General features: G+C 37.4%; 1 protein-coding gene across 2 annotated transcripts in view; it reads right to left on the bottom strand.

Annotated features, from left to right (window-relative positions):
• The window catches only part of LOC131077226 (uncharacterized), a 210,904-nt gene that overhangs the window by 39,515 nt on the left and 146,122 nt on the right, over positions 1 to 25,267 (bottom strand). For both annotated transcript variants that reach the window (XM_058014672.2, XM_058014670.2), the window contains exons 7-8: positions 10,009 to 10,096; positions 2,085 to 2,267 (exon numbers count right to left, since the gene is read on the bottom strand). In XM_058014672.2, the coding sequence (XP_057870655.1) occupies positions 2,085 to 2,267; positions 10,009 to 10,096 (271 nt within the window). The remainder of the gene's footprint in view (positions 1 to 2,084; positions 2,268 to 10,008; positions 10,097 to 25,267) is intronic.

Raw genomic sequence — 25,267 nt, 5'->3', positions numbered from 1 at the left:
AAAATACTCTCATATTAGGTGCAGTCATAGCATTATAAAAGCAACGAAAGCATTCAGCATTACATGTTATTGTTTCAATCAACACTTCGCATTCTTATGTGTGGGACAGTAATGTAACTGTAATAGCTGTGAGGAGGTATGTATTGGCGTCAAGGCTTCATGAGTAAATATTCTTGCATATATGTTTGATCTTCTAACGAATAAACAATAGCAGTTTGCATTAAGTGGCGATTTGTGTGGGTTTACTATTGCTGTTTACATCACAAAATGTGATTTATTAGAAAGATTTTATCATTTGCATAGCTGGGAACTTCAAAAATTTGCTGAGTTTATGAAAGAATTAAAAGGGAACATTACACCTTCACATCCTGTAATCATTTCATTGCTCTTAAATAACACATTCAAATCCAATGCAGATCTTCAAGGGCAGTTGTATACTGTTTCCTAACAAAATCCTCCAGAACAACTATTAATAGTAAAAATAAAACTTTTTTCCACAAACAAAAAAAGAGGTCAAGATCAAATGACTTCCCTATCTTGATAAATTTGGTCACAGGACTACAGACATGTCAGATTTAAATAGAGAACACAAGAATGAGATAAAGACACAGTTGTAGAATGGGATGAGCTCAAATGGTAAAAGCATGGTACTTCCAAAAAAGAGCCTCAAGTTAAAATCTCCATGAGATGTTGAGTACCACATCCAACTTGCAAGCTGTGGCATACAAAGCATATCCCAACAGGCAAAGGCCAAGTGTAAATCCCAAAGTCATTTAACAGAAGAGGTACCCCTCGGTCATAGCATCTAGGCCGAAGATTACCATCCAATGGGAGTTTATTGGAAAAAGAGAAAAAGATGCAAGACACATTTTGGATGAATGTAAAGACTTCTACATACAAGACATCCATGTGTGTACATAATACTAATACATCTTTTCATACTTCAAGCTTGTCTCATCATATGCTTTGCATTATAATTATTTTCCATCCAGAAGAACAGACCTTTAGAATACATTAAGAGACATTATAACAAACCTTTAGCTAGTGAGAAACTTCATCTGTTGAATATTTCCAACAAACTATAATTGATCAGTTTTGGTCATCCATGGGCATTAATTCAAAACCTGTCCATCTTTCTACTCAATGTCTGACAGATTATATCAATGCATGCACTAACAATGACATTGTTAAATAAAAATTGTTGAAGTTATCTTGCACAATAAATAGACTCAAAAGGTAGTGAGACATCTCTGCTTGTGTGGATTTTTCACATCTATTAGTTGCTTATGATGAATAATTATACTAATTGATAAGAAGTGTGTTGCTTCAACTTTGCAAACATCTGTGGTTCAAATATTCTTGTAGATAAAACATAAATATTGCAAATTTCCTGCAATGCTCTTTCGAAAACAGCATGATTTTTTGTCAAGAAAATAGCATTGTGTTTGAGCCATAGTTACCAAACTCATTAAGTACCTGGTAAATCCTGGGTCAATCAGGCCTTAATGAGGCATGCACAGCTGTTTCAGAAACTAGACAAGAATAGAGAAATTTAAACAAATCTAAGACATCCTTTTTAAAAATTCATATTTTCGTAAAATGATTTTTCATTTTGTTTTTCTAAATGTGCCAAAAAATTTGTCAAGTTTTTGTACTGATTCTGAGTCTGAGTCAAAAATCATCTTAGCAAGTCTATGCTGAGTCCAAGTCTGGCAACTACTTTTTGAGCTATGCAGAGACACGCTTACTGTATATCAACTGTGCTCCCTTGTTGAACCTGTTAGTTTAGTTGCATGTTTCAACTTCATTTACAACACACTAACCAAAATAATGGCAGTTTGTAAGGCTATAAATTGAAGTGACATTCAATAAACAATAAAGACAACTGTGATTCTACAATTAAAATTCTTTCCATTAAAACTAATTATCTTTTCAACACAAACTTATTTAACTCAAAATCTCAATATGATCCATACATATAGTGTGTATGTGTCTGCAGCAATTGTTCATTCAGTTAAATAAAGATACAATTGCTTTACAAAGGCAAATAAATGACAAAATGACAATATTAAATATAATATCACCTGTCCATCTGGCCCAGTGATCTCTGTATCTATAGCATCACGAGTTGTTCCACTAACAGGACTTACAATCATTCTCTCCTCCCCAACTAAAGCATTCAAAATGCTGCTTTTCCCTACATTAGGTTTCCCCACAATAGCTATAGCAGGAATGCGATCTTCAATCTCATCTGTTTCTTGCAAGGCCTATATTCAATCATTTACAAATACAAAGGAAACTATATATTCAGAAGTACAAGATAAGTATAAAACAACAACAAATACTAAACAATTTCTATATTACTGTCTACTTAATCATATATGCATTCAAAGATTGTTCCTTAGTATTAATAAAGAGGAATTGCCAAAATGCCTTAACAAGATTACTTCATTTATCATAACATTTATTCTGAACATAAAACATAACTAGGCAATAAGATGCAGAAAGAAAGAAAAATATATATAAATGTCCATAAATGACCAAGGTAGGTCAATCAGTCTCAAAAGTACAGAGATTTACAGTAGCAAGATTGTTTAAAATAACACCAAGACGACAAAACAAGAATGTAAAATCAAAACAACAGAATATTCTAACAAGAGTGAATAAACCCAAAATGACTAAATCCTAGACGATAGCATAAACAAAACCACTAAATAAAAAATCCTTCAAGGGAATTCACCAAAAGAAAGAGTTGAAAGAGCCAAGAGAAGGGAACCAATCAATTGCCATGGACAGGCCCATGGAAAGTATGATTATATCCTTGGAAGGGCAATTTGAACTAAGATTTCATGAGTAAACAATCTTAATAGGATGCATGATGCTCATCTATCACATACATACCAAGTATATAGGTACATATTAACATGTTAAATTATTAAATAGTATATATAACCAATAAAGTGAGTCTCGAGGATAGAGGTGATAGAATATCTCAGAATGATGAGATACACATAATAGGTCATTGTCTCTATAAGGTGATAGTTCACACATATTAATTGGAACCCTTGATAACTAATTATGCTTTCCATGCCATTTCCTGCATAAAAAATGCTTCATCATTAAAACAAAGGTAGACAACAATAGATAATAAGGTTTTGATAAAATTTCCACGATGATGAGAAATTGAGATTTCATATGCCCATATGTTTCAACTTGTCTACTAACAAAGAGAAATAAATGTTGTTAAAACCCCCCTCCCACTCTATATCAATTTTTGTTTTTATACTTTTTCTCAAGTTTAGATTTCACACATTATAACAAACAATTTGCATGCTTTCAGATTCCAAAGTTTCTGATTTTGTTGCAATTATATACAATACTGGATTTGATGCAAGATTTCACACAACCTTCATAGCTATAATTTTTTTATATAAACGAGGAGTATTTGTATTGATTGAAATAACTAATAATAACAATAAATTTAAGTTACAGCCTGCTATCATGTGGCAAATTACACATGTAGACTTTCGTCCACCGTGCCCCTTTCGGGGAATTGGTTTTTGTTTTTCCTCTGCCGAAGTTTTGATTTTGCATCCTCGCGTCTTCCATGTGGCGGCACGGCTCGAGTTGTTCGAGCTTCTCTTTTCCCTTTGTCAGAAAGCTGCAAGAGACTAACACATGGCAGGTCGCTTTTTCGCTCTCTTTCGGTGGGCCCGCGTTTTAAAAGGTGTTTTCACATTTTGCAACATGGCAGTTCCTCATAAGACGCCTTGTGCAGTTTTGTTAATTTCCCAGCCGCTCCCCTCCTGCTGCCACGTTTTGCTTATTAAGATCTCCTAGCGACCTTGGCATGCGTTTTGAGATGATGGGACATTTGTCGCCAACAATATGTGGTTCAGCAACGGGCGTGAGTTTCCCCCATTTTGATCCGATTGTTAGAAGATTCAGTGGCGGTTGGGCTAAAGGCCGAAGTTGTTATCTAGCTCCTCATTAGGCTGTTTCACAGTTGCTAACGATGCTGCCAGCGGTGCTTATGGTTTTTGCTCTCTCTGTTTTCTCTGCCAAGCTGTTGGTTCATGATTATATAAGTGTTTCTTTTTGCTTTTGTAAGGGTTCAGACTTTCAGAGAAAAAATATAGACAGTCGCTTGGTGAATTACACCTTTAATTTGTGATTGTATTCTTGAAACTGTAATAATCAGATTGTGCCTTTGGCCTATGTGATCACTATTTTCAGTGTGCATGAATATTTTTCTGTGCATCTTTTAATTCCGTATGACTTCTAGAATATATACTGTGAGACTCTACGGATTAAACAATGTCCTTTGAACTTGTTATCTGATAGATGAATGGTATTTGTTGCATTATGTTAAATGAGCTATTGTTTATATTTCATTCTTTATTTTCTGGGCATGTAGATTGTTTAATGGACAACAGAGCTGCACATATGTGAAGTTTCTCTGTGCTTAGTGTACTAAAAACATTTCAGCGCATCTCTATAGAGTAGCTTTGTTTTAAGTTTTTCCTTCCTCCCCTTTTCTTCGCCCATGTATGAAGAGTCAGCTTCTAAAATCTCGAAGGTCACTCAACGAACACGCGCAGATCCCCCATCACTGAGTTTCCCATATGGCTGTTTTCATAGAAACAATTTTATTGATCAACAACACATAAGGAATATGTTAAGAGCGATTTGAACAAGAGGCAACAAAAATGGGTGAGAAAGCTCCAAGCTTACAATTTTGACATTGAGTATGTCAAGGGGAAGAACAACATTATGGTTGATGCTTTGTCAAGAAGGCAGCATTTGAGTTCGTTGGTTGAGATTATTGCTAATTGGAAATAGCAAATTGTAGTAGAGTATGCCAAAATCAGTTTGCTACTAGTCTAGTTGAGGGTACTTTGCATGATGAAAGGTATCAATTGCTTGCTGATTTGATACATTATAAACGTACAATCTTCCTTGTACCTAAGTCTAAATTCAAAAAGAAGGTACTACAATCATTTCATGACGTTCCCTTGGCTGGTCATCAAGGTTATTTTAAGACATATTGGCAGATTCATGAGAGATTTTCATGGAAGGGACTCACGAATGAGGTCCTTCGCTATATCAGGGAGTGTCCGGTCTGCCAACAAAACAAAAATGAACACACTTTTCCAGTTGGTTTGCTGCAGCCCTTACCTATTCCCAATCAGAAATGGGAAAGCATTTCAATGGATTTCATCGCTGGGTTACCAAAGGTGCAAGGGAAAGATTGCATATATGTTGTCATGGACAGATTGACGAAGTTTGCACATTTCTTCGCCATTACCAGCTCATTTGCAACAGCTCAAGTTGCTGATTTATTCTTTAGAGAGGTGTTCAGATTGCATGGTTTACCAAAAACCATTGTGAGTGATAGGGACAGCAAGTTCCTAAGCACTTTTTGGCAGGACATCTTCAAATTGAATGGTACAGTGCTTACTCCAAGCACTAGTTATCATCCTTAGACTAATGAGCAAATGGAGATTGTGAACAAATGGTTGGAGGGCTATATCGAAAATTATGTTTCAAAGCAACAAAAGGCTTGGGTAAGATGGCTTCATTTGGGAGAGTATTGCTATAACTCTTCCTACCACATGTCAATCAAAATGTCACCTTTTCTGGCTCTATATGGATATGAGGCATCAAGTTTTGTTGATTTGATCTTTGATGATAGTAGGGCCCCTCAAGCAAGGGATATGTTGCAACAAAGTCAGGAGGTTCTGAGATCTCTGAAGAATAACCTAGCATGCACAAAATCAGCAAAAGTTATATGCTGATCAGCAGTGTATGGAACACACTTTTGAGGTTGGTGACATGGTCAACTTGAGACTCCATCTTTACAAACAATCCACTCTCAAGAAGAGTGGAGCAAAGAAGCTCAAGGCACGTTTCTATGGACCTTTCAGAGTCATCAAGAGAATCGGAGGAGTGGCTTACAAGTTAGAACTACCAGCAAGCATTAAAGTGAATAATGTTTTCCATGTGTCACGCCTCAAGAAGGCACTTTGTAAAGTACCTCTAATAATGACTTTCTCAGGGTTTGTAAACAAGTGTTGAAATAACAATTAAGTGTTATCTTATTGCACTCAGACATCTAATTTCCACAATTCTAAAACTACATCTATTCAGTTCCTAAGTTTAATTATGTGTTATCTCCGCAGTAAGCATACATAGTTTCTACACACATTGTACATTCAAAATCTATTCACTTCAATTAAGCATTCAATCATTTGTTAAGGAAGGGTTCATGCACCTAATAATTAAACTGTGGTTGCCCACGTTGCAGTAGATGTAATGCCAATCAGGTTGTCGAGTTATGTGGTGCCAATCAGGTTGTCGAGTTCTACCAGATGGACGTCATATCTTCTTCCCCATCGAACAGCAGAAATACTCATGGAGAAGAACTCACGATAGTTGATAGAGACTCCGACTTGGGCCACTAAACCTTTGTTTTTGAACCAAACAATAACAAATCTCCACAGAATGCGTATCGCTGGCCAACATTCCCACCAGAACCTCCACGCTCCTTCACAGTATCACCAAATAGAACCACCATAATATTTGAATATCATACTCCCGATATCGGGTAAAGAGGCTCGTGAAAACGTTTTCGTTGAAGGCTAGGTTCGTTTCAGGCACCAAGTTCCTTGGCGGCAGCATATCCAATCATCACGAAGGAAGCAACTGCACCATTCCGCGTTGGCGTTGAAAGCCACTTCAAGGAAGAATTCACGATGATCCCATGGACAATAAATCTACTCCAGAAATATACAACCAATAGGCTAGTCCGCTGACTGACGAAAGGAAGAAAGTTTAATCATGTAACCTTACACGTAGACTTCACACTCACATTCTTCTCCAGGCATACCTCAAACACTTACGCCATGCCATTTTATTCACCCCCGAAGTAGTTTTATAAACTACCTTTATTCATAATGCGTTAAAATAAGTTAACAATATTAATTATTTATATTAATCCCAATTTAGAATATTAATATAAAAAAATAATTTATATTATGTCATATTTATTTTCATGGTTTATTTATTTATTTGGGGAACATTACACACGAAAACATAATGTCGTAGCTTCATCGGATTTGCCTCCATTGGATGAGGGGCAGTTAGGTTTGATTCTAGAGACCGTCATTGATTTTAGGGAGTGCTCTGAGTTGAAGAACTATTAAGGAATATTTGGTAAAGTGGAAGAATCTACCGATTGAGGATGCAACTTGGGAAGATGAGTCGATTCTGCAACATCCAACCTTGCCTATGCTTGAGGAAGAGCAAACTTGGGGAGGGCGGACTATAATGTCCCCTTTTCAACACTAGTCTTTTTGGATGACTTTTAGCCTATTTCGGAGGCCTGTACGCTAATCAGAGATAGAATTAGGGTTTCCATCTTCTAGGAGGTTTTCAAGGAGTTGTTTGCAAGAGTTTGGCAGTTTGCTCTTTGCGTCTTTTTGGGTTTCCAAAGAGCTTCAGAATGGTGTGACATGCATTTCCATCAAAGGAGACTTCTGCACTTACTATTTTTAGTAAGTTACGACAGGCTACCCGGATTGTGCTTAAAAGGTGTTTGGAGTCACTTACTATTTTTAGGTGTATGCTATTTTTAGCAGTATGGCACAACACTTGGTTTCTATTTCTGGCAATCCGATTTGAGGGGTGGCTTTTTCAGGTTTCTTGGAGTTCATTCATGGAAGGTAATAATTGAAGTGATTTTATAATTTCAAGTTGCTTTTTGACCCCCACGCCTAGGCTCAATGACTTTTAAGTTGTTATTAAAAGATGTTCTCAAGTGGGCGTCCAAGTTGGGAATTATTAATGAATTTTATTCAATTACTTGTGCACATGAAAAGGGACATCCAACTTGGAGAGAAAAAAGGAAATTTGAATTGTTGGGTTTTGAGCCTATAAATACAAGGTCCCTCTTCTTTTTGTATGCTATTATTTTGATAACGAAGTGTTGTTAAAATATTTCAAAGACTCTTGCTTCGGGGTTGAGTGCCTCTAGCTTCTTCCAATTTCGAGTTTGAAAGATAACTCCTAGCTGATTGTAGTGCAGCTTCATCAAGAGGTTGCCACGGCATTCCAATGGAGATGTTTGCTCTCAGTCTTTCAATTTTGTGTGGATTTGATGTTTTCTAACTGGTGTGTGAGTGGTATTGTTGGGTTTTTGGAGTGTGAAAACCCTATATGCTGATTCGAGTTTATACTCATACCAACTAGAGGTTTGGTCTGATTTTTGTGGGTACTGGCTCGTTCTTTCCCAGAGCTCTAGTCGTTCCTATGCCCAAGGTTTCGTGATTTTTGATGAAGACACTGATTTTTGCTGCTGGTCGTACCTTTTAGTTGGTCGTACCATCCTTCCTGGGCTTCATTGGGATTCATGTCATCTTCTTTGTTGCTGGTTTGGGACTTGGAATGATTGGAGTTGGACACCTAGCCCTTATGGCGTCTTGGCTTTCAGTTTGAGCTCATTTAGAGAAAAATAAAGGAAGTTATGAACATTTGAAGCTATCCGGTGTTACTAGTTGAAATAAAACAGTCTGCAATTGTTGCATATCAAACTAGGTATCGCTGCTCTAAACCCTTGATTTTCATTATTCTCTAACTTCCTGAATCATAGTAGCTGTGTTTTCTCATGATGCTTCATTGTTAACTTTATTGTAATTCGCTGTTATAGTTGTACTAAACAACGTTCCATAATTTTCAGATTTTGAAGCTAACATTGTTCCCACTGAATAAGTGGAAGTGACTGGTTTACCGCCAATTTCTTATTCTATTACATTCCAACATTTGTTATTAACACTCTTGCTGAATAAGCAGTAGAGTTTAGTTTTTGTATTGCCCGTTGAGAAGTGGAAGTGGCTGGTCATACCACCAAGTTGTATTCCCTTTCATTTTCTAGTATGTTTTTCCAAGTTGTTATCTAATACTCCCACTGAACAAGTGGTTGAGTTTGCTGGATTTTCTTATGCTAACATTAACAGGTGCAAATTCTTGTGTTTTAAACTGGAAAAGAATTAAGGGGATATTTCAAGCAAGTTTTGTACACTATCTAGCACTTCTTAGGCATCTTTTTGCACTGACATTGCCACTCTAAAATAGCACTAATCACTTAAGTCTTTTCTTTTTTCTTCTTAAGGAAGAATTTTTAAGTCATTTGCCACATTTAAAACCCTAGAGTGAAACTTTTTCATGGCACTGCCACCACAAAATGGTGCCAACTGTCATTGTTTTATATCTCCTTCGATTCCCAAGCACCAACCACTTAACATCTTGCCACTTATTGAGTGGGGTTTCAGGAGCTATTTGCCTCTTAGATATACTGTCATTCTGCTACCTGGCTGCTTATTAACTGCCTATCCCATTGTCTTTATCATCATCATCCTTTGCTCAATCTGCCCTTGTTCTGCTTCTTTAATGTCCACCCTTTATCTCTGCTCTTTCAATACCGAATCTGCTGTCCATCACCATTATTAGACTGTCACTAATGAATGAGGCAAGATAGACAACTTTCAGTCATGTAAATACACAAAAACAGCATTATTAAAGACCCAGTTGGCCCTAATTGGAAAAATCAAGTTAACAGGTGTTTTCTGATGTACATCAGCCCAAATCATGAAAATCATGTTTTTCACTAAATAAAATTTGCAAATCTCATGTGGAAACCAACAACTTTTACAGGGAAAAATTCCAAATTTAGCACATTGCATTTACCTTATAAAAATTTCAGCTGCTGTTAGTTTGTTTAACTTATTTAATTAGCCATCCCCCTACCATCCACAAAATTAAGCAAAATTTTTGCCATTCCTAAAACTGTGTCCCTATATACCCACAATCCCCCACCCCAGAAACACTGATAAGTATCTTTCCAAGTGCAGAAAGATTTTCTTTACAAAAATTTCTGAAAAGAATTAAAAACTAAACAACAAAAAAATTTCTTTGAACCTTGTTCTTCACCATATTGTAGTAAATAGTTACCTCACTGAGTTTAATTTCAGAGCATACAAGGTCCAATAACTCTCCTGTTCCTGTACCGGAAATTGCAGAAATGGGAAGAGGAGTAAACCTGACAACCAATATTATGACCACATCAGTTAGGAATCTTAGGATTACAGTTAACATTAAATTAACTTTTAGTGACCTTACTAAGTTCAATATCGTAGTGATTGAGCTATCTAGAAAAATATATGATTCAAAAAAAAAGAAATATTAACAGCACTACCTAATACAAATATTAAGAAATAAATATTTTAACAAGCAATAAACTAATTAGCCATACCTTATAGTGCAGCCCTTGAAATTAATTGCCTCATAGTCAATCATTTTTGGGAGCCTTTGAAAGTAAATCACAGCACATAACTCTTTGTTGGGACCACCGTGCAAGATTACAAATCTCAACGTTGCCTCTTCAGTAATGAAAGTTTGATATGATTTCAACATACTGGAGTAGTATTAGATTATTTGATATTTGGAATTTTGCTGATAATATTTTAGAATTTCTAATTTGGCTGTCATAAGGGAATATGCTGGTAATTTCTGAATTGTTTGCTGTTGCCTTATTGATATTTTATAATTATTAATGATACTGAATATAATAATTGTAGATTTTTGGAACTGTCATATTTATCAAAAAATCTACAATAACAATAATTATTATTTTCAGTTATAATTAATAATTATAAAATATCCATAAGGTAGCAGTAAACTAACCAGAAATTACCAGCATATTCCCTTATGACAGCTATGTCAGAAAATCTAAAATATTATCAACAAAATTACAAATATCAAAAAATCTAATACCACTCCAATATCACAAGGTCAACCAAGGAATGGTAATGGTGTGAATATATTAATTCTTGTGGCGGGCTCTGCACATGGCAGGCGGTCTTCAACGGCCAAGTTTCAAAATTCCAGTGCTGCTCATGGCCGGAAAACCATCCCGCCTACAAGGTTAAAAGGTCAAAGAAATGACTACAGAATTGGCCCACATGTCAGGCCTCCGGCTTCGTTCCCGACGGCAAATTTCAAAATTCAAGAGACGCCCATGGCCGGAAAACCTTCCCGACTACAGGGTTCAGAGGTCAAAGCAATGGCCACAGAACTGGCCCACATGTTAGACCTCTAACATCGTTTCCAAACAATATTCCGTTACAAGCCTTTGTTTATGCTTCTAGCTCTAACAACATTCCTCTAGGTGGGCATCCACAAAATAGTTTTTGTCCAACTTCTAGCCCAAATAATATTCCAATTGGAGGAGACCCCTTTAAACAAAATTATTTTTCTTGGAAGAACAAGCTTCTGTGGGGGGCCTTTACAGATCATCGTAGTCCTCATCATAGGAGATTCAGGAAGGGATATAACAAAAGATTTAACGACCCCTGATTTCACAACAAGCCTCGATTGGGTAAAGATCATCTACAACACAAGGAAAAGGTACTCTGCAAAGATGGGTTCACAAAAAGCTGAAGGAACGCTTGTATATGAGGAGCGTCAGTGCCCTACAAATATTGGCAGTCTAAATGGAGATGAAGTGCTGAAAGTATCTCTTTTGGAGGAATTTCTTCACTATCAGATCTCAGAATTACAAAACAGAGCTTTAATAGGTAAGTTCTCAAATTTCTTACTTGGCATCTCAAGTTTATTGACTTGGGCTCATGATTCCTGGATAGAGGTCAATGAAGTGTTTTACATAGATAATAGTAATGGCTTCTTCATTGCAATTTTTTCTAGCAAGAAAGCTAGATATCTAGTCCATAGAACTAAATCTTGGTCTCTAAAGACTTTGGCTTGTACACTCAACTATGGATGTACCAAATTTCAATCTTCAAACAGCTCCAATCAATTTGTCCCCTTTCTAGGTTTCATTGCCCTCTTTCCCTTTGGAATATAGGGATTTAGATTTGATTCAACTATTGGCTAATCAGATGGGCATTTTTCTCAGACATGATCTCAAACCCTTCGAGCATACAAAGCTCCCCATTAGAGTGTGTGTGCTCCTAGATTTGCATAAACCCTTCCCTAAATATTTATCAATCCAGTTAAATTTAGTATTTGGTCACAAAAAATGGTTATTTAGGATCCGGATACAATGGATAATATAAATGATTTGGGTCATTTCACATCAAATTGTCTAGCCTCAGATTATGCAGAGATTAGGGTTTGTGAGGATCCGGTTTCAAATGCACAACTATGCTCTCTACCTAGGAAATCGGGAGGGTCATCAGATTGTATAGCCTCAGATTATGCAGAGATTAGGGTTTGTGAGGATCCAGTTTCAGATGCACAACTATGCTCTCTAGCTAGCAAATCAGGACTCGTCCTCAAATGAGCCTATTTCTCCTCCTATTCAAGACCCACAGTCGTCTGTATCTTCACAGAAATTCGTTAACCCCCTCTGGCAAGCTACAAAGACTTCTAAACTTGTTGTTCAGTTCAAGGATATGATGGGAAATTTTACAAAAATGTGCCTCCACCTTGATCAAGATAGTTTGAAGCTTCATTTTTTGGAGGATTGAATTATTAAGGAGTCTCTACAAATTATGAACTTTCAGCCTCCTTGAACGGCATTAAATTCTTTTTGCCCTCAAATGAACATATCTCTGCAGGGGTTCTCTGATTCTATGTCCTATTTTCCATCTCAACATTTTCCTATGCACAACCATATCCGAATGGATAGCCTCTTACGGAGTGCCCAAAGGCAATTTGATAGTTGTTTTCTATCAGATTTGAAGGCTCCCTTTTTGGCTAGGAAGTTCAGCCAGCTCATAGACAAGATGCTTTTAAGGACTCGCATTAGGAGAGCAGAGGAAATTGCTCATCAAGTCTTGACAGAAAAATCAGATATGGAGCAAAGTAATTTGATGATTATAGCAGTTCATCCCCACAAGCACATGATGGATACAAGTCGAGTGGAGGTTCAAAGCACACATTTGTTAGTTTCAACTCATGCTCTGTCAGAGAAGCATTTCTGACCTCTCTACCTTCGATCATGGCAAGTGTGTTAGTGGAGTGTGTGGTCAGAAAGAGGGACTTCCAGATATTTCTGAGAACCCAAATGTGGATTCACCAAACTATTCAAAGAATCTTAAGATTAGGTGCGGACAACATGGGCTTTTGGATCAGAAACCTCTAAAAGTCTATATTCATAAAACTCCATTAAGTGCAAACAGAGACTATTCATCCAATAAGCCTAAGAGCAAAATTGGTAGGCCACCAAAAAAAAACAAATCAAGCAAGATAACGAAGGAAGAGATAAAAGCAGGGATTCAAACAACTTTGGATGACAAAATGAGACCATGGAGAGCATGTTGCTCTTTGCGTCGGCAATGAAAATCCTAACATGGAATGTTAGGGGCCTCAATGCCCCTAACAAAAGATGCCTAATCAATCCCAGATTGAGGCGAGTGGGGTAGACAGTGTAATGCTTCAGAAAACTAAACTCTCAGAAGTTGAGAACTTGCAGTCATTCAATAAATGGAAGAAATGGAACTTCACTGCTTCAACTTCTTTAGGAGCCTCACGTGGTCTTGCTATCCTCTGGAAAGGAAGTAGCATTCAGGTTAAACGAATAGCAGCTAAAGAAAACTTCATTCAGATTCGAGTTACTTGCTTCAATATTAGCTTCCACTTGATTAACATCTATGGGCCAAACTCAACAATGGGAAAGAAACTGGTTTGGGATTCAGTTTCATTGGTTTTGGCAAACTCCCCGGAGGTACCATTTATTATTGGAGGGGATTTTAATGCAATCTTATCTCTCAAAGATAAGTCGTGAGTAATTGTTCCCCCTTTGAAAACAATGCAAGATTTTAATGATTTTGTCATGAATAATGGTCTCAAGGATTATGTCCCCTCAAATGGAAATGTGACATGGACCAACAGAAGAAAAGACTTCCTACAAATTGCAAAAAGGCTAGACAAATTTTTCATTAATCCAACTTAATTTTCTCAATAAGGCCTTGGATTGTCAAAAATATTACCTTTCTCGAGGTTTGATCACTTTGCCTTACAATTGGTTGTGCATCTTGTTCCCTTGCAAGATAAGCCTAAGGCTTCTTTCAAATTTGAACAAATGTGGTTTAAGGACCCAACCTTTCCGCCTCTTCTTAGATCTTGGTGGCAGAGTTCACCACATATTCTTGGCTCAAGAATGTTTCAACTCTGCAAGAAACTCCAATTCCTCAAATCGTAGATTAAACAATGAAATTCCCCAAGTGCTTAAGAATATTTTTGCTACAAAGGCTGATTTGGAATCCCAATTGAAGATTATTAATGAAGAAATAATTCGGCAAGGGATTAATGATCATTCTTACCACCAGCTTCATCTTTAATCGAAGTTAGAGGAAGTTTTAAAAAGAGAGGAAATATATTGGCACTAAAAATCCAAGGAATTTTGGCTGCAAGAAGGGGATAGAAATACTAATTTTTTCCACTCATCTACCAAAATGAAGAGATCGACAAATTCAATCTTTCGTATTAAGAATTTTGCAGGAGTAGTTCTTAAGATAAAATTGAGATTCAGGAAGAGGTAGACCAGTTCTTCTCCACTCTCTTTTCAGCTCCCTTGATGGATCTTGTTAATGTTGGAGATTGTCAAAACCTTCTCCAACATTTCCCCCACATGATATAAAATTAAGATAGTTTGAATCTCTTGAGGCCCTTCACTATGGAAGAAATTAGAGCAGTTGTTTTTTCTATGCATCCAGATAAGGCACCAAGCCAAGATGGCTTCACTGCGTTGTTTTTTCAAAAGTGTTGGGACTTTGTTGGGTCTAGAGTTTGGTGGGTTGTTGAGGAATCTAGAAGGAATGGTAATATTCTCAAACAGTTCAAAACCACATTCATAGCTCTTATCTCGAAATCAATGTGTCCATCCTCATTTTCAAATTCCAGGCCTATCTCACTATGCAACACAGTCTACAAAAATTTTACAAAGGCCATCTCGATTAGACTAGCAAGATTAATTCCAAAATTTATTTCAGAAGAACAAGGGGGGTTTATGCTAGGGAAGGAAACTACTGAGGGTGCTCTAATTGCCCATGAGATTTTACATTCAGTAAAGGTCCATGAATGTGAAGCTATGATTATAAAATTGGATATGTTGAAAGCCAAGATCGAGTCAATTGCAATTTTTTAGAACAAGTTTTATTAAGAAGTGGGTCATATGCCAGGTGTTGTATGATATCTTTAGAGACTTTGTTTTCTTTCCAAAGAAAACTTCTTACATTTCATTCTACATTTTCCGCCACCCCCTTTTGAATAGGTATTATTGACATAATATAGTTTGGGATTGTGGCCATTACAGTTTTAATCATCAAAACTCTACCTGCTAGTGATAACCAAGAATTTTTCCAGGAATAAATTCTATTTACAATTGAGGAGAAGATGCTTGCCAAAATGAGTTTTTATTGCTTCCCGAGAAGAGAGGGATACCAAGATATTTGCAAGAAAGAACATCTTGTCTGAAACCTAGGAAGTTAGATAGATGATTAGAAACTGTGGGAGAACAATTAATAAAAAATACCTTAGATTTGGCTGCTTTAATCTTCTGGCTTGAAACCCTACAATATCTTTCCAAAACTTGCTTGATTACCTTAGCCTACTTCATAGAGGCTTCCCAAAACAACACTGTATTATCTGCAAATAGGATATGAGTCACAACTATTTGTGTTTGTGGCAGATGTATACCTTTCCACAACTTATTTTGATGGTGGGTAGAAATAGACCGACTAAGAGCCTTTGCCATAACAATAAATAAGGAGAGAGGGGATCTCCTTGACGAACTCCCTGGGAAGAAGAGAAAAAGCCACAGGAGTTGCCATTTACAAGGACTAAATACTTTGCTCCCAAGATGCATGATAAAATTTGCAGTCCCAAAGGAAGTGGGGGAGCGGGTATCCAGAACATAGAAAACAAGAAGTTGGCACTTGGAGCAAAACTCATTTGGAAATCATTTTCTAACCACAAATCAAAATGGGCATCAATTATTGCAGCTAAATATCTTGACACTGAAGAGCCCAAGAGAAATATTTACTGTTATTGACTCTCCTTCAGATTCACAAATGTGGAATTTCATGGTAAAATGTAGAAAAGTTTGCCTTCCTTATCTATCTTGGGTTATACACAATGGGAAGAAAGCACTCTTTTGGGAGGACTCTTGGAATGGATTCCCTCCATTGTGTAGTTAGGAAAACATGGATGAGCTTAAAACTAGTCTGATAGATCTCTGGGGGATTAAGGTGTGTGATTACTGCTTCACCACAAGTTATTACGGTGCTTTGCTTGTTCAGTGGAAAGAGCTTTCAAATGTAACGACTCCGAATTGTCAGAAACAAAAAGGCTGATTCAGGAATTAAAGCAAAGAATATCCACTTTAAAGACACTCAAGACAAGCTTATTCAGACCCCCTCTAAATCCAGAAACTACTTAGTAAAACAGGGGTACAACATTCTTAGTGATCAGGCTCAGGGTCAGAATTCAAGATGCCACTCATTTTGTTGGTTAGGGACAAGCCTCAAAAAAGTTGGCTCTTTTGCTCCCTTAAAGGTAAAATTCTTACCAGTGATAGATTGGAATCTCTTGGTAATGCCTCGTTGTTTAATTGTATGCTATGTGATAAAGAAATAGAATCGAGCAATCATCTGCTCCTAAACTGCACTTTCGCCCATGAGTGCTAGGTTGGTTCACCCCTCTACACTCAAATCTTTTATTGGTTTTTAACTCTTGGCCCGGATTGAACAAAGAGTCCTTTTTTGCAGTCATATAGGAGGTTGCTCCAGCTATCTTGATATGGAACATATGGTGGGAGAGGAATAGGTGGATTTTTAGAAAGGAAACAAACAAAATTGAGTTTATTATAAATAGAATTGAAAACTCAATCTCAGAATCAATTAGAGCTTATACCATTAAAAATAAAAATAAAAACAAATTCTTGCTTCTCATCTTGGGATAGCATGATTTTATCTCAATGGAAAGGTATAAAGCTGCCTTTCAAAGGGAGCCTCATCAATAATGCAACCAAGAGGGTGAATAGAAAAGAAATTAGATGGAAGCCATCATGTATTGACTTTGGCAAACTCAACTTTGATGGTGCAGCTAAAGGTAACCATGGGATCTTTGGTGTGGGATGTGTTTTGAGAGACCATTCAGGCAAGGTTCTTATAGCAAGAGAAGCCAAAATCCCAAATTGCACTAATAATGTGGCAAAAGTTTCTGCACATATTTGGTCTAAAGCTTGCTCATAGAGTTGGGATCAAGAATCTAATTATTGAAGGAGATTCTATGAATATCATCAACGCTTTTAAAAAATTTGAAGCTCCAAACTGGAAGATCAAATACATCCTTCAGGAAGCTTGAAGCCTCTCTCAAAAATTAGCGAAATCTCTAATCACTCATTTCTTCAGACAAGCAAATAAAATAGCAGACTTGCTGGCTAATTATAGGAATATTTAATTATATTTTAGTCACCTATATTTAGTTCCTTGTTTAATGGTCATTTGGTTTTTTAGTTAATTAGCTTTTAAGCTTTATTTAGCATTTAGCTTTTTCTTTTTAGTTAATTAGCTTTTAAGCTTTATTTAGCGTTTAGCTTTTTAGTAGTTCACTTTAAACGACTTGTTCTTAATTTAGAACATCGTCCTTGTAATCTCTTTATATACGCTTGTATATTGTTGAATAGATTATCCGATTATTGAATTATTCATTCAATTTATTTTTCATGGTATCAGAACGGGTCGATGGGATTCTTTAAAGTTTGGTGAATTTTTTAATAAAAATTCATGGCCTTCTTTCTGAAATATTTTCCAAATTTTTTTTTTATAGTTTTTTATAAAAAAAACGATTTTGCTTTTTTGAAGGCCTTTTCAGGGTTTCAAGGGTTTTTGGTTCGTGGGCAAATTTCTTTGTGCTAAGCAGCAGTTCATGTTTTTCTTAACGGTTCTGGAGATTTTCAGGCCTGCAAATTGGAGGTTTTTTTTTGCAGATTGAAAATTTTCCTAGGGTTCAAGTCAAAATTTTATTCTAGTTGCAGATTCTTGGTGGGTTTTTCGAGACGTCAACTGGGTCATCGTCATATTTTTCTGGGTGCATCGTGTTTTGTGCCTCAATTTTTGAGCCATCAGATCTGCATTCTGATTTTAGATTCTTGGTGGGTTTTTTGAGAGCTTTTCTGGGTAGATCTCAGATTTTTCTGGGTGTCTCGTTTTCTATGCCTCGAATTTTGTGCCAACGAATTTGGCTTGGAATTTAAAAACAGTCAGCAATTTTTGCTAATTCTCTGGACGTCGGGAATTTTGGTGTCTTTTGGGCACCGTTTATGTTGTACATCCGACCTAAGGTTTCTGCCCCTATTTTTTTTGCATTTTTTTGTAAAAAAAAATCATCAATATTTTTATGGTTTTTTTAACCAAAAAAATCAAAGGTTTTTTTTTATTTTCTACAAATTATTATTTTTTTTCTGATTATTTTCAGGAAAAATTTCAGGTTTTAAGTTTGCAGAAAATTTTAATTTCTGGTTTTCTTCCAAACCTCGAAGTTTGCAGCTTGGAATTCGTGCCAGAATTCTCCTCCAGGGTTTCAGATTTTTTGTGCAGCTGCTTCTATTCTGATTTTTGAATCAAATTCTTCTATCTCATGCTTTCACTGGGTTGACCTCGTTCAACCTCCATTTTCGTGATGGCATCTTTGACCAACATCATGTTGGAACACAATCAAAAGTTCAACAGCTGCCACAACACCTGTAAACAGTGCATGTTCACAATATAACAATATTGTTACCTTTATCAGATTGATTTAGGCCAGACCTCGTCTTACAAGTCCCAAGGTTTTCACGGTTTTTTCCTGAAAAATTGTCTTTCGGTTTTCTGATTTTTTCCACAAAAAATCATGCATTGGTTTTCACATTGTTTTCCTCAAAAATTGTTCGCAAGGTTTAGAATTTTTTCCTTACAATCATTATCTGTCATCCACAAAGCTTGCGTGGGATTTCTAGGTTTCCACGATTTTTTCTTAAAAAATTCTTTGATGGTTTTTATGATTTTTTCCTCAAAAATCATCTGTAATACGCGAGTTCGCAGGGGATTTGTGATTCGCGAAGTTCTCTGGGTTTTCTGATTTTTCTCCACCAAAAATCATGGGAGGGTTTTGCTTGATTTTTCCTCAAAAATCAGGGAGTGTTGTTTTACCACGTGATGTCTGCTATTTTGCCACGTGAGGTTTGTTGTTTTACCACGTGATGTCTGTTATTTTGCCGCATGAGGTTTGTTGTTTTACCACATTATGTCTGTTGTTTTGCCATGTGATGTCTAGTGTCTTGCCGCATGATGACTAGTGTTTTAACGCGTGATGCTTGGGATTTTACCACGCAACGTTTCAAGGTTTTTTACCATTTTTTTTTTACAAAAAATGATAATTTGTATCTTTTGTTTTGGAGAGTTTGCTCATTTTTCCACAAAATCATGGTTTGAAATTTCAGTTTGGTTACCCAACGTCAAGTTGGATGGATTCTGGTCTTATTGGTCATTAACACTTTACAGATCCAGGGAGGGTCTCCACCCCAGCAGAGTGTTCTTTTCATTTGTGATCAAAAGACTTGTAGTGTCTTCTGTAGGGTAGTTAGTAGATAGAATGACCATTAAGGGGGAGGGTATTAGAATATTTAATTATATTTTAGTCACCTATATTTAGTTCCTTGTTTAATGGTCATTTAGCTTTTTAGTAAATTAGCTTTTAAGCTTTATTTAGCATTTAGCTTTTTCTTTTTAGTTAATTAGCTTTTAAGCTTTATTTAGCATTTAGCTTTTTAGTAGTTCACTTTAAATGACTTGTTCTTAATTTAGAACATCGTCCTTGTAATCTCTTTATATACGCTTGTATATCATTGAATAGACTATCCGATTATTGAATCATTCATTCAATTTATTTTTCATGGTATCAGAGCGGGTCGATAAGATTCTTTAAAGGATGTCGTATAGTTGAGGAAAAATTATTGAATGAAGCTGAGTTTAAAGGTGACACTGACCTTCTCTTGGCTCTCCAGGAGGACGCCATCTTTCATTAAAAATTTTATCTTGCACGTGTTTGTGCAAATTTTTCTGTGGCAGCTTTGTGGCTTTGATGTCATTGATGGTTCTTTGGGTGTTTTCCTTGATGGTAGACTAGTTACTATTTGGGTATCGAGTTTGGTATCAACAAAGTGTGTCGTCCCCTACTCTTTTTGGTCGACTTTTAGGGATGTTATGTTTTCTCGGGAGTATGCTTCTTTGATCCGGTGTTTTGATGTGTAATTCAATAGTTGGATTTCAAATCATAAAACAGGCATTTCTTCATTCCTTATTTTATGTAGGGATTGGATGCAAATACAATGGTTTGCTTTTTAGGGATGGTTTTAATTTACGATATCTCTGGTTTAGTTGGCAAACAAAGCCTCCTCGTACCACAATAGTCAAGAGCACTATACCAATTGGGAGCATCGTACCAAAAAATACCATGGGTGCACCCACTAAGGATAGCAAGGTAGATGCTTCACTGGACAACTGGCTGGGTATGTTTGATGTGGCACCAAGCGCACCTCCACCGCCATAACCGCAAACATTAGGTGTAATGTTCCCCCAAATAAAGAAATAAACCATGAAAATTAAGATGACATGTTATTAATTATTTTTATATTAATACTCTAATTTGGGATTAATATAAATAATTAATATTGTTAATTTTGTTAATGTAATTTGAATAAAGGTAGTTCGTAAAACTACTTCGCAAGGGAATAAAATGGCATAGCGTGAGATGTTTAAGCATGCCTGGAAGAAGAAATATATTCGTGTCAAGATCCGAACTATAGTAATTCCCCTTTCGTCAGTAACACTGGCCTATTGGTGGAGTCATGGCTATATAAGCAGTGTATTGGAGTCGTGCTGGTGTATTCTATGGTGTTTAGTATTGACGTGAGTCGCAAAGCATACTCGCGTATTTCTAATGCTCCTGTTGGGGTGTGAATGCCGGATGCAGAAGACAGGACGACATTAGCACTTCGTGTACCATAGCAAGAAGACCCGATATCGGGCTTTCGCGTGGAGACGCAGATAACTCGCAGAAGCAATAACGCAGGGACAATATCAATCTGTGTAATATGATATGCACATAAACGGGACTCACCCGGACTCGCCTCCGAGTCATGCTCGCCGAGTCTCTGCGACTCGGACTCGAACTTGTCTGAGTCTGGCGAGCAAACTCGCCAAACTCGCCGAGTTGGCGGGTTTGGCTCAAACTCGCCAAACTCGGCAAGTCCCAAGCCCCAAACTCGGCTACTAGCTGGGTTAGTAAAATGACAAAAAAAATACATTTTAAAAAGTTTTTTTTAAATGAATGGTATCGTCTTTGTTCACTACAACCTTCGCCTAAGAATGAGAAAAATTAGGGTTACAACATGTCAGCCAATAGAAAAATAACACCCAACACCTTTATTAAATAATAAGTTTTTTTGGCCTCGCGGGGCACTCCCCCTCGACCCCGCCCTGTATCGCAACAGGGAGTGCGCAAGAGGCGCTGCCCCTTGACCCCACCTTGGGGGCGCTGCCCCCAAACCCTTGTCGAAAAATATGGGGGGAAACTGCGTCAATAGAAGTAGGGAAAATTTAACCTCCGAGTCTGACACTGATTGGATCGACCAGGTAGATATAGAGGCTAAGACTGTAGCCATGGCAGAGGAGGAGCGGAGAGCACGAGCACAGACAGGAGATTCAGAGGCATATAGTGACACGGATGTTCCTGATGTTGGTGAGCATGGCATGGTGTCACGGGGAGCGGCTATGGCTATCGAATCATCCAGGACCTACCTTAGACGCCTTCGCAGGGGGCCAGGGCCGGAGGGTGCAGGCTCCTCTGAGCCATAGGCTTGTAGTTGTATTTACCTTTGGTATTTGTATAAAATATTTGATGATGATCATATGATGACATGGATTTTTTATTCCATGAGTTTTGTAATATTGTATACATTTGACAATATTTATATATCTATGTTTGTTATTTCCTTCAGCTACAATTTGTGTTTATGCTTATGTGATTGATGTATACTTGTGTATGGTAATCAAATGAGCCGAGTTTGATGATGTTATTGTGTCTTTAAGATGTATTCAATAAAGGGTGCCTGAAACAAGTTTTAAATCTTTAAAAATCTCTAAATTGCTTGAGTTTTTCACTTTCCCGAGTCTAGCCGAGTCCCGAGTCCGAGTCCAAGTCCCGTTTCTTTGATCCTATGTCCATAGCGGGGTGTTATTTTGAATGCAATCGGGTATTCCGAATGAACCCTAAACGGAGTTTGCAATCTTCATAGAAGTTCCAGAAACCCGATATCAGATGTGTTCATCAATGCGAACACTTACGTTGCACGTGAGATAGTGACTGGAGAAAGTCTACAGTGTTACCGGTATGTAGTGGAAGATGTCCTAGGGGCGAACCGAAGGTGTCATTGCGGTGTTGCAGTAGAGGGAGATTAACAGGTATAACTGTGGTTCAGCGGAAGTGCCATTATCAGGGAGTAGCGGAAGTCTCGATGAATCCATGAAGAGCCACCGGTAACCAGTAGCACGAGAATGGCATCTCCAACTTAGTACGAGTATCAAGTGCATAATCACACATACTTATATATACTTCCTGAATAATAAACACTTGTTCTGTCAGTAAATGAAATATCAGCAAAGGAATTGAGATTGTATGAATGAGGATTATCATTGTTTGTACGTCATTCATTGACCTGTCAATAACTCATTGTCTAAGTTAAACAACAAACATGTTGTTGATGAACTACAAATATATCCCATAGATAATTAAGGAATTTTACAGTGGTATCAGAGCTTTTGGATCTTGCCAGCCTGTAGGGTGATGTTGATGTGTCTTTTAGACACATAACATTACAGAATAAATTACCAAGATAATTTATCCTCTCTTGAACAAAATCACCTCAGATGCTAAGAATGAGATCAACTAAAATGATTCCAAGGTTTCTACATGTCAGGTCTTCACGAGTGGGTAAGTTCAGTGGTTGATGTGAATTGTTGTGTTTCACTTGGGGGCTTAGGCAAATGTTTGGATTATCATGAATGATGCAGAATAGGTATGCTGTCAACTTAAGATTTATCAATATGGCTCTAGATATACTTCTTACTAAAAAAGGGGGAAAAAGAATAGGGTTCAGGAAATCTACTCTAAGCCTAGGAATGTAGGAAATGATGAATGGATTTAGTGGAATCAAACCAGGCAAGGTCTCACAATCAGGTATTGACACAAGCTTAGTGCAATCGTCTAAGGTATACTTAAAGATTTTTAGGCTATCACCATCACACGTAGACACCATCCAAGTTGATGCTTGTCAATGGACGTGTAATAGTTGAAGTTATGCTTAATCAATTTCCAGTTGACCACACAAGGCGCACTTACCAGCGGCAAGAGGCTAGTGGTATGGATTAAGGATTCCACACAAATGAATTCAACAAATCTTCCACTCAATTAACATACATGAAAATAAATTCTAATCTAAATTCTAATCTAACTTGGAGGAATTGAGAACCATGAATGCAAATACAACATTTGAAGAGCAAAATCACCAACAATTGAACAATGATTAGGATTCAAATAGTTGTAGCATATACCAACAATTCTACAAAAACTCTCTCTTACAAATGAGAGACAAGGAGGCATATATAGAGTCTCTTACAAAATGGATGGCCCAGATTGATCTAAGATCAACGGTCGAGATCATGCCAACAAAACCCTAGAATTGCCCTAATTAGGGTTACATCAAAAATGGCACCACCAACATATGGCCCAATGAAAAGATACCTAGTCATCAAATAGGGAATCTTCTAGAAGATTCCTCCCTGCATCTCTCTCTCTCCTAGCATACTCCAAGAATCTAGCCAATACTGAATCTAACTCCATGGAAATGCTAGGCAAGGTATCCTGTTGTAAATCAATCACTCTAGTGAATCCAAGCAAGCATTCAAAGTGTTCTCCCATTCTGGCATGAGCTTCTGCGAACTATGAACATGAATCAACAAAGAGACCAAGTCGTCTATCTGACTCTTCTTCAAAGAGTCCAACTAGCAAATATACATAAATTTCATCTTGTCTCTTAATTCGGCTAAGTGTAAACCACTAGCATCACTAACATCAACACCCAATAATTCCTCAATCGAGGCAAGGATCTTCATCTGAATGTCTTGAATTAATCCTTCCATCTCCGTACAACTCGACTGGGCACTCTCATAAGTTGATTTCTTCACGGCTAGTGAACAATACCAGCCATGGAAATCATATCTGTCTCCACTGTGCACAATGTTCTCGCTGACCAAGGTGGAATTAGGAATCTTCTTCAATGCCTGGAGGCGTGGGATAGTCTTGTCTTGAATAGGCCGGAATTCTTCCCAAACTCCCTCCAAATACTGGATTTTGAATACAAGCCCTGTTGTCCTATCATATGCATGGACAAACTGAGTAAGGAAATCATTTGCCTGCTTTCTTGTGCTTTCAATCCACTTTTCCACCTCTGAGTGTGTACCTCTCGCTACCTCATAGTGTGAATGTATTCCATGGTCAACTGCAATAGGGGAAATAAGGGTGGGATTTTCACGCCTTGTCCCTGCAATATACTCTCTGAATCTAATATTTTCTTCTCTGTACCTTTCTTTCTCCGCAACCACTTTGTCTAACCTTGCATTGATTGCCTGGAGGTTTTCACCAATTTCTTGGAATTCCTGTTTTCTAGATGTACGACCAAGGGCAACTGAAGTGATCTGGAAATCCATAGGAGTAGCAATGTCCGTTGTCACGCCTTCAATAGGAACAGCAATCCACGCAATCCACATTCTTGTCTCATCTCTAGCTATGTGCGACAAAATCTCTGCTCTCTTGGGCTCCTTTGCCTTAGCACTCCTAGCTAGGTAGTCATCAATATCATCAATAGGCTGCACCTCTATCATTTGTGTACTTTTTTCCATCCTTCTCATCAGCCATTCAACAATAGCGACCACCTCCATACCATCATCGAGACATATTTCTCAATCAAGTCCTTTCAATGCCGAGATAACATCCTCATTGTCATTAGGATTATCCCTGGTCCAATCATATACCTCATTTCCCAAACTAACCTCCAAAAGGACGGTAGGGGAGTCCGGCTAATCATTATTCTCATCAGGAGGTGCAGATGTCACTGTGGCATGGAACTCCTGAATATTCTCTGGTAGTG

The sequence above is a fragment of the Cryptomeria japonica genome, chromosome 9 (genome assembly GCF_030272615.1).
Source record: "Cryptomeria japonica chromosome 9, Sugi_1.0, whole genome shotgun sequence".
NCBI lineage: Eukaryota > Viridiplantae > Streptophyta > Pinopsida > Cupressales > Cupressaceae > Cryptomeria > Cryptomeria japonica.
This window is presented reverse-complemented; position numbering and strand designations above follow the sequence as displayed.